Here is a 10562-nt window from a genome sequence, read left to right as displayed (position 1 = left end):
GAGACCGAAGTGTGCCGCTATATGGTGGATAATATTGTTTTTTCGAAGCTAGAGGCCATGCTTTCAAATATGTCCTCCGAAGATTTCTCGGACTGCCTTGCTTACACCCATCTAAAGGTAATTTCTATTTACTTTCCCTCTATGCTTTGGGTTAAACTTTTAGAAAACTTAGCCATTTATATTTTTGAATTTTTTGTAGGGCCTATTCTTGAGCAAGGCTCTGAAGAACATGAATAATGTCGAAGGTGAAGCTGCCCAAAAGGAAATAGTTAAACTCAGATATGAAGTATCCGGGCTTCGGTTCAACTGTGAAGAGGAGACATCCTTTATGATTCTGGAAAAAGATTTTATTAAAAGTTAGACCGAAGTTTACGATATATCCGAAGAAAAGAACAAGCTTAAGGAAGCAATGGAAAATAAAATATCAGAGCTCAAAGATTTTAATGTTGAACAAGACAGATACATTGCATCGCTCAAAGTTGAGCTGAAGCAAGCAAAGGAAGAGTATGAGGCAGAAACTACTAAAATGAGACAAGCATCCGCTGAAGCAGCTGTTGACCTTAGTGCTACTCAAGTGAAGATAGGAGACCTCAATGATGAAATAAACCATACGAGGCAACTCAATGAAAACTTGCCTCAATGAAAACTATCGGATCTTGATGACCAACTGTTACACTCTAGGCAACAGGTGCTACAATGAGTTGACAAAGACCTTCTCCTTTGCCGGAGAAAAGTCTCAGGAGAGAAACTTTATAGATGGCGACTTAGAAGGTATGATGCGATGGATACTTAGCGAAACTCGCGCTTACAAAAGCATTCTATCAACTCGAGGGGGATTACTGTGCGTGGATAGGCGCCTGAAGCACTGCTTCGGTTCTATTGAAGGCTAGGTGCAACCATGTAAAAGCTTGTACTGATCCCAACTTCAATGTTTCTGTCGACATCGTCCGAAGATCGACTATCAAAGCTTTGGAGTGGTCCGAAAAGTTTTTATCTGATATATGCAATAAAGGCGGAAAGGAAATCAGTACCGAAGAGTCAAAGAACAAAAAATGCAGCACAATTTCCATTCCAGATTAATCTGCTCATGTAATTTCAGCCAGATTGGATACAAGTTCTGAACTCTGATTGTTCTGATCAGGCCAATTATCAGTAACAACATTGTTCAAAAGTTTCAGGGGAGAGAAGGAATTGCTGCATATAGCTTCAGAATTTCCACAGGTCCAGTAATCTGTAATGTACAGTCACAGGTGATAATGGATCATGTTACACATAATTTGTTGATTTCCCTTTTGCAGTCCAACAATAAGTGCACTGACTAAAGAATCTAAAGAATATTTCAGTTAGTAGTTCAACGCTGATGTTTTGCAATAGATATCTTGCTGCTATCACTTAGGCCAAACTGCACAGCTATTCAAGAACCGTTTGTTGACACAACATATCAGCAGAACAGACAGGGTTACAATAGTTACAGCTGTAATGATAACCGCCTGCACAAAACAAACAACAGGAACTGTAAGAAACAAATGATGTCCTTCAACATAAACTCAATTGAGTTCATTGCTAACAGCATAAACTTGAAATTCCTGTACAATTGTTCTAAAACTAACCAGAACAGCGGAAGCTGCGAGTCCAGTCCGTTCACGAGGATCCCGATTATAGTACTTGCAGCAATAGAGAAGAGCTGCAACGTACCAAATGATAGGGCACAAGAAACCTAGAAGAAAACTGCAATGCAACATGTTCAATACAGAATTTACAAGCAAGAATAAGACTATTGCAGTTCATTGCCAAAGCAAATTGACTCACCAAGACCAACCTATTCCACAGCCACAGCAGGGGAGCCGTCTGTCATATGTTGACAATCGTGGATTTTCTTCGTCTCCAAGTAGTGTGTACTTACCAAGGCATGCCTGGCAACGACAAAATTCATCTGATCTTCCTGTGCAATTCAGAAGAAAAATGAAGTTAATGCAAAACGGCTCTAATAGATATTTGAAATACCCTTCGCCATAAAGACTGACCACACTTCTAAAATGACATTGAGAATTTTAAGGTCCAACAAACATGTTATAATTATTGTGCATGGAACATGATGATAAGGTATAAAAAAAGTTACCTCCCCTCATAAAAAACCAAGGTGCAAACCCCTGGCTGCAACAGTATTACAGTTATTTGGCAAAGATAAAACCAATAACCTTGAAGCTAATCAGCATTTGCAGATATCTCACTGCTGTTGTAAATGCCTAATGAAAACAGGTGTTAAGAACATGTCATCTCATGTGGCACCTGCACAGATCATACATGAGATGTTAGCATGAAAATCTAAAAGAACCTAATCTGTCAAAACTCAAAAGAAAAATTTGCAGGAGAAAAGTACATTTCAACAAATTGATATCTTAGGCAACTCAGTGTATGCAAACCATGATGTCTTACTGGATTTCTCAATTAATAAACATGCAGTACAGAAAAAATTGAAGGCGCTTTTACCCTGTTGTCAGTGTTTAACATTGGCATGATCATGTAAGCACAAATTATCGATATCTTTCATGTAAACTTCTGGATGGAGGCCATGCTATATTTGTGGTTTAATAATTTTTTGTCAGGTTAAGTGTTTGCTGTAGGTTTGGTGATCTTTGGCTGTAATGGATTTGGGGCATTTAGATTTTGCCTTACCCTTCAGATTTGAAAGGGCCATCTTCCTCATGATGGATAGTATATAATGGATTCACCATCACCATATGAAATGTCAGTAGGTTCCAAATGCATTATCCTATGTATGAGGAAACGATGCAGTCTATATAGTCAGACATGTGAAAACAGCCACTCTAACTGAACTAGATCTAAGAGAGTATGAGTGTTCATCTTGCATTCTCGTTTGACTAGGAATCTTAGACTGATTATCAACTTGAACGCATATTTCTGGCGCTGCTCTAACTGAACTAGATCTAAGGGAGTCCATCCAGGCTTGCGATATATACTAACAATTACTCTATAACAGAAGTTGAGCCCATTGTTTCAGATCTACGAAACATATGATAACCACTGAAGTCATTCCAAATCCAAAATATTAGAGCCACTCAGGTTCCTTGCCCTGTGCTGTTACATTCTACGACTGCATAAACACCAAGTTCTGGTCCTGGGCCTGAGCCTAAGCCAAAGCAAGCTCTTTCCACGCTTTCCTCGAAACGAAATGGGGAAACAAGAGTAGCAACAGCTCCAGGTTCACTACCCAAGACTCTATTGGCGCTCCGGTCAGTAATATCAACGAACAGGTTGCGCTCACAGGTCAACGCCTTACCATAACTGGAGACCAAGAACCGATCGGCCCACTACCCCACACTAAAATAGCAAACACGCGGTCCAAATATTCAGCAGGAGCTACATTCCCGGCCTAGAATCTAGTAATGCTCCCGCGCAGCAAAACCAAGAACCTAGCCTCGATTCCGCAGAAGCAAGGGGAACCTCGGTGGCGTCGAATCGCGGAGGGGCGCGGGGCGCGGGGCGCGGGGCAGGAGAAACTTACGTGCCCGGACGGAAGCTCATGCGAGGAAGGAGGCTATGGAAATTTCCTCTGCTTGCGTTGCGTGCGCAGCTTGGTGGAGCTTCGGTTGGTCCGGTGCGTGGCGAACGGTGTGGCCGGGTGGGGGAGGCGGACAGCTGGAGGCTGAGCGCCGCCTGTGTTTTGGGTGCTTTCCTTTCCCTTTCCGGTGGATTTTGGTCTCGGTACCCTACCAGACGGGACGTGATGTGATCATGTGAATGATCCAGATCTGATGCCAAAACAGAGAGATCTGATCAAAACGGCAAGATTAGTTCTAACTTCGCGGATCTATATCTACTGTTATCAATTATCCCTATTAACTATCGTCAGTCATTATCCACAAAGCGCTTTAGTCTTCAACATTAAAATACAACCATCTTATCTCAGTGTCATATTATTTTTTCTTGAAACAGTCGTTTTGTTGGAATATAAATGCATCCGATTATATAAGTAAGCAAATAAATTGTATAATTCATAAAAAACAATTAGAAAATACATAATTTTAAAAACCATATTTCCAACATTCAATCTATAATTTGTTTGACTTTTTTACCTCAAGTTTGATGAGCTCATCTTATTTATTTTTTTCATAATTATTGTTAGTTTTTACGGTGATATCACCTAGCATATAATCTATATGCTATATTAAAGCACCAGTTTAACGGTCGTCCCACGTTATATTTTTACAAATAACCTCTCATATCTATTTTAAATTAAGCCGCTGCATGATACGGAGTTGGTGGTGGTGTTGTGTCGCCTCGGCGGCTCCAAGGCGGGGAAGGCGCTCGCATTCTCTCGCCCTTCTCGGATTGTCGCCTGGCGCGGGTGCCTCTCAGTTTGGAGCTGATCCGGCTAGGCTTCTTTCTCTTCTTGTGTGCTCTCTCCATATATGTATCTAGCGGTATACTACCTATGTCGCCTCCAGATGCCCAGGTCTTCGTCGTGTCCTTCTCCGACAACGAACAGGTATGCCCGTCTCTTCCCTTCCCTTCCTGCTCTACGAAACCTTGGAAGTGGGGGATGCGAGGGATGTGGGTCCCTAATTTGCTGCCTATGGTACCCGTTCGATGGCTCGACATCGTCTGTCTACATGGTATTTTCTTTACCATGGTGTCGATTTGATATGTTTCTACCACTTCTATGTACCTATCACCCATCCTTCTGTCATTGCAAAAGTTATTGTGTTATTCCTCTGTTGTTTTGGGTGTTAGTTTTTTTGTGCTAAGGACTGAACATAATTTGGGTGTGTTAATACTTTATTTATTATTTGCATGTGGTTTATGTTCTTCTGATGATGGCTCATGGATCCTGCAAATATGTGTTAGGATTTGGAGATCCATGCGGGCACTACCACAGGGTGCTCGTCCCTTGTGTTCTTGGCTCTTGCATGCATTAGATCGTTTCTGAGATCACATTGGCGCAATGGACACCATGGTGTTTTGAGGTTGCTGAATTGGATGGAGCAACAATGATTTGTCTTGGTAACAGTAAAAGGAAAGGTTATTTGTTGGTTTCAAACGTTAGTAATTGCTATGAAGTACCATAATTTGTATAGAGCGCATCCAGTTTTTATTGATGACTGACTTTAGCAACAACTCCATATTTTGATCTATCTTTTTTTATAAGTTTGAGTTCATGTGACTTATTTTAGAAACTTGTGCTCACAAACTTTCTCTTATTTGGTCTCTGTATGGTGGAATTATGTCATTTTATAATCTCTATTCGTTCAGCCAGTCGTTGTGAACTCTCTTCTAATCGCTCCCTTCACTAGTCGTGTTGTACCAAGACATATTGGATGGAGTAAACAACAACATCAGTTAGTCAAATCAAAAAAAATTATGCTGGAAGCGGAAACAATCAATAAAAAATCTTGAGATCTTTTTGGTGGATAGTTTACGTGGGTATTGTTGTGAGCCGTCACAACACACGGCCAACCGACTAGTATACTTTAAGTATGACTTTGAAATTTTCATTTTTCGCAAAAAAATGAATAAGACGAGCCAATCAAACTTGGCACAAAAAAGTCAAACAAATTATAAATTGGAATGGATGGAGTATAATTCATAAAAATAAAAATATAGTTGTCGTATTGCAAATTCCAAATATGCTCAATTAAATTATTTTGGAGGTGATGAACGAACTAGTATAGGTTAAGGTCTTACGTTGAAGGATAGCTACAAAGCTTGTAAGTGCTTCAAGAGTGATGGTTAGTGATATAACGAAGGTCTCGACTATTTCATAGTCGTCTATATTGTATACTCCACGCTAATCCTCATGAATCATGTTGTGGAGAATGATACATGCATATATGACCACATTGCATACTTGATTGGAAAAATAATGACCTAGACTAGCGAGGATATGAAACCGAGCCTTAAAGACCTCAAAAGCTCTGGTTACATCCTTCTATGTGCCTTCTAACATGCATCAAACATCTACCGCTTCAAAGTATTTGAAAGGGAATGGTTTTCACAAACACCAACTACTAGGGGTAAATGTCGTTGGTGAGGTAGTACTCTTGGTTGTGCTCATGTCCATTCACTATAAAGTTCACATTTAGTGATTCTCCCTTGAGCATGCCAAGGAACGACGATGTCATGGTTTTGGAAACCGGGGGACAATAAGATTTGTGTTCGGTGGGAATGATAGCACGGACTCACTCCGAATGGTGAATCGTTGGGACTCGAACGATGGTTTTGAGACAGTGGGCTTATACTGGTTTAGGCTTTCACCCTAGTGTAGTGATGATCGTAGTATTGCTCTGTAGTGTGTTACAATTGGTGTGCTTGTGTTGGAAGAAGGAGGGGGCTTTCCCTTTTATATCTCAAGGGTAGGACCTTATAGAGGAGATCTATTTTCTACTAGAGAGAGAGGGAGAGAAAGAGAGAGAGAGAGATTGGCTCCTCCAGGTTGTCGTGGTGGGTTCTCCATAGGGTCATGTGTAGCCGTACTCCTGGTATGGCGTCGTTCGTTACTCTGGCTCCTGTAGAGAGTGCATCGCTGACACCTTTTTTTGACCAGTTGAGATGATAATGTGTCTTCTTTAAGATAGATCTTTGTTTAGGGTACCATTAGCTAAGAATTACACCATCAGATAAACCTAAGATTGCCTTCATCTCGAGGTATGTTTATTGATTGGTGTATGTTTCTTTTTGTATGTATATTGATTAGTGTGTGTTTCTTTTTATATTATGTTTATTTTTGCGAAATAGGTTTCTTTGTGAAACCGAACTCCGGTAACACATCACGGTGTCTCTGTTGATTTGTGTTTGCCATTTTATTTTGCTTCTCCTCTCTAAGTTCTTCTCGTTTCATATTGTTGCTAAGTCAAAATTCTGTAATCCTCTTTACCACGACTGCAAGTATTGAACTTAGCTAATTCCTAAACTAATCATATTGTTATAAAAAATAAGATTACTTATCTCGGATCAAGTTTTGGATTGTTTTAAGTTAAATTTTAGGTTTCACATATCCACCCCCTCTAGGCGACTTTCACTAGGCTCTTTGACCACTTTGCTATGTTCTTCGGAGATCACCAAGAACATCCAGCCACTAGTTGATTCATAAGTACTTCTCTTGTGCCTTTTGGTGTTTTTGGAGGTTTGAGTGTAGCTTTGGAAAGCAAGCCAAGATTGCCCAAGCGCCAAGAATTTTTATTGGTGGCACCCCTCTGGCCACCTGATTTGATCCTTTAGATCATCCTTGCTATTAGAAGTGCCATGAGGCTCTAGGTCTTAGACCATTCTTATGAATGACGGGGGCCAAAAGAACTAAAGTGTGGGAGTACCTCAAAAAAGCGCCCTAGGACATGGGTCTTTAGCCTTTTCCTTTAGAACGTGTTGTATAGAATAGCTTTATTCCTTAGGGGCTCAATATCAAGCTCTCTAGAATTTTAGGCTCTTGACTTTGCCGGAGGCAAGGCAGGTTCCTAGGACATCAGGCATGGGGAGCAGAAGTTTGGTAGTAGTCAGGCCATGGTTCTTCATTGGGATCCATAGAGACATCTTAGGAGCATCCAAGAGCATGACCTTCTTCGAATACTTACAGATAATATTTAATGAAATAGTAGATTAAATGAAGAAATTTAATTAAGAATAGTAGACAACAAGTAGCCGTTTTGCTTTATCATTTTTTGTAATTATAAATTATTACACAAATAAAGAATAGAGTATATGGTCATATAACATGGACAAGAACAGATCATAAAAATAATATAGTTATCAATAACTATTTAATAATATACCCATTCGTATAATTCAGATTTCTTGACATCCATTTCAAAAAAGTTAAGGGTGGACAGTAGGGAAAATCACTTTAGCTTATTGGTTCATTCCTCTGCTCGCATCGTGCTATTCCCTAAGCCCACGACTCTTCCTCCATCTTTGTTGGTCATGCTCGCATACCTCCTCCTCTACTCTTTCTCAATCTTTACTATTGTCAAGATATCGCAAGGGGGCACTTGTAGACGAGATCTTGTAAGCGGACACATGTGGCAGTGGCCATATAGGGAGGCAGGGTTGCCTCGCCTTCCTATGCTCAACATTGTCATCTTCCTATAGATGGTGATGATACCCACTCTGATGTGGGTGCAAGTGCAACATTGGACTGTATCTTCGGCCTTCGTGTTGAGGTCCATGATGATGTCAGGTCAGGTGCGGTTTGTATCTTATTTTATTTGTTTGGTGCACCACGGGTCCTGAAACATGTGTTTACCTAATTTTTTCTTCCTCTGATTATATGTCCAAAACTAATATCTCATGCAAGCCTACATAATATTTATATGGAGTGCATACTGAACTAGATTTAAGTTTTTATAAATTTCAAATTCTTTATAGATGATAAATTAAAAAGTTTATAATATTCTCTTAAAAATCATATATTTTGTTGTATGTTAGCGGTATATTACCACACCCATGGATAACCCTAGAACCAAGGGTACATATACTGCACCTATGGATTTTATTAAGAACGAACATAACTAAATATCATAGCAACATCAAGTAGGGGCATGTTTGGAAGTGGGGTACTTTTTCTGTTTTTAAAGAATAATGTAGTATTTAAAATATTGTGGTATTTTTTCCAATATAGTGTTTGGTAGATGAAAGTCGCCTAGAGGGGGGTGAATAGGCGTAATCTGAAATTTACAATTTAAAACACAAGCTACAAGCCGGGGTTAGCCTTAGCACTTAAATAAAGTCCGAGAGAGAGGGGAAAACAAATCAAATGGAAACAAGCGAATGAACACGGTGATTTGTTTTACCGAGGTTCGGTTCTAAAGAACCTAGCCCCGTTGAGGTGGTCACAAAGTCCGGGTCTCTTTCAACCCTTTCCCTCTCTCAAACGATCACTTAGACCGAGTGAGCTTTCTCCTTAATCAAAATGGGTCACTTAGACCCCGCAAGGACCACCACACACTTGGTGTCTCTTGCTTTGATTACAAGTCTCTTGGGAACAAGAATGAGGAAGGAATAAAGCGATCCAAGCAACAAGAGCACAAAGAACACGAACAAAGACTCTCTCAAGTCACTAGGTGGTTGGAATGATTTTGGGACTTAGAGAGGCTTTGATCTTTTGATTTGTGTCTAGGAGTGAATGCACTAGCTCTTGTATTGAATGGGAACTTCAGAAAACTTGGAAGCTTGGAGTTGTGGTGGTTGCGGGGTATTTATAACCCTCAACCACCAACAAGCCGTTGGGGATGGCTGCTGTCGATGGGCGCACCGGACAGTCCGGTGCGCCACCGGACAGGTCATGTAGACTGTCCGGTGCGCCGCCACGTCACCCAACCGTTAGGGTTCAGGAGCAGTCGACCGTTGGCGCCGTTGTCTTCTTGTGGCACCGGACAGTCCGGTGCCACACCAGACATCTCCTGCTCATTGTCCGGTGCGCCACTAACTCTGCACTCTGACTCTGCCGCTCACTGTTGCGCACTGTTCATCTGTTCTTCAGCTTTTGTAGTCGACCGTTGCGCGAAGTAGTCGTTGCTCCGCTGGCACACCGGACATTCCGGTGGCGCACCAGACAGTCCGGTGAATTATAGCGGAGTGCGCCTAGTGAAACCCGAGAGTGGCTGGTTCATCTTCGTACGAACATGGCACACCGGACACTGTCCGGTGGCACACCGGACAGTCCGGTGCGCCAGTCCACAACACACTTGGTTTATTTGCTCCTTTGAATTTGGATCCCTAACTTGTATATTTATTGGTTTGTGTTGAACCTTTATGCACATGTAGAACATGTATTCTAGAGCAAACTAGTTTGTCCATTTGTTTGTGTTGGGCATTCAACCACCAAATTAATTGTGGGAAAAGGTTAACCCTATTTCCCTTTCAATCTCCCCCTTTTTGGTGATTGATGCCAACACAAACCAAAGCAAAAATATATAAAGTGCAGAAATGAACTAGTTTGCATAAGGTAAGTGCATAGGTTACTTGGAATTAAACCAATTTTAATTTCACTAGATATGGATGGATTGCTTTCTTCTATTTAAAATTTTGGACCACATTTGCACCACTTGTTTTGTTTTTGCAATCTTTCTGGAAAATCTTTTCAAAGTCTTTTACAAATAGTCAAAGGTATATGAATGAGATTGCAAGAAGCATTTTCAAGATTTGAAATTTCTTCCCCTGTTTCAAATGCTTTTCCTTTGACTAAACAAAACTCCTCCTGAATGAAATTCTCCTCTTAGTTTTTCAAGAGGGTTTTAATAGATACTAATTTTGAAAATCTTTCCTTGAATAATTAGATACCAATTTGAAATATACCAATTTAAAAATTTTTGAAACATAATTAAAATTAGGTGGTAGTGCAGTCCTTTTGCTTTGGGTTTAATACTTTCTCCCCCTTTGGCATTAATCGCCAAAAAACGGAGACTTTGAGAGCCCTTTTTATTTTCTCCCCCATTGGCACAAGTAAGTATGAGTGAAGAATTATACCAATTTGGAGTGTTGTGGAGTGATGGCGAAGGGTAAATGATACCGTTAGAGTGGAGTGGAAGCCTTGTCTTCGCCGAAGACTC

At 40.6% G+C, this 10562-nt stretch overlaps 1 protein-coding gene across 2 annotated transcripts; it reads right to left on the bottom strand.

The window, feature by feature from the left end:
- Positions 1-1043: 1043 nt before the first annotated feature.
- LOC107546744 (uncharacterized) lies at positions 1044-3738 on the bottom strand. Of its 2 annotated transcripts, NM_001322372.1 has the most exons (5): positions 3527-3697; positions 2120-2289; positions 1810-1942; positions 1611-1728; positions 1045-1490 (listed from the first exon to the last, which is right to left on the bottom strand). In NM_001322372.1, the coding sequence occupies exons 2-5, from the start codon at positions 2127-2129 to the stop codon at positions 1389-1391; spliced, it is 363 nt and encodes a 120-aa protein (NP_001309301.1). In that variant the 5' UTR covers positions 2130-2289; positions 3527-3697; the 3' UTR covers positions 1045-1388. The 2 variants fall into 2 exon arrangements, with proteins under 2 accessions (XP_020397902.1, NP_001309301.1); XM_020542313.3 differs by having other exon boundaries at positions 1044-1490; positions 2120-3738.
- Between the last annotated feature and the right edge of the window lie 6824 nt (positions 3739-10562).

This window comes from Zea mays, chromosome 8, assembly GCF_902167145.1.
Source record: "Zea mays cultivar B73 chromosome 8, Zm-B73-REFERENCE-NAM-5.0, whole genome shotgun sequence".
In the NCBI taxonomy this organism is placed as follows: domain Eukaryota; kingdom Viridiplantae; phylum Streptophyta; class Magnoliopsida; order Poales; family Poaceae; genus Zea; species Zea mays.
The sequence above is the reverse complement of the archived record's forward strand: the minus strand, read 5'-3'. Positions and strand labels throughout refer to the sequence as shown.

Excerpts from the sequence above, each read along its gene's own strand:
- LOC107546744 (XM_020542313.3), bottom strand. Across the intron at positions 1,729-1,809 it reads TGTGGAATAGGTTGGTCTTG|TTTTCTTCTAGGTTTCTTGT; the intron begins GTGAGTCAATTT and ends GTTGCATTGCAG. Across the intron at positions 1,491-1,610 it reads TCGCAGCTTCCGCTGTTCTG|GCGGTTATCATTACAGCTGT; the intron begins GTTAGTTTTAGA and ends TGTTTTGTGCAG.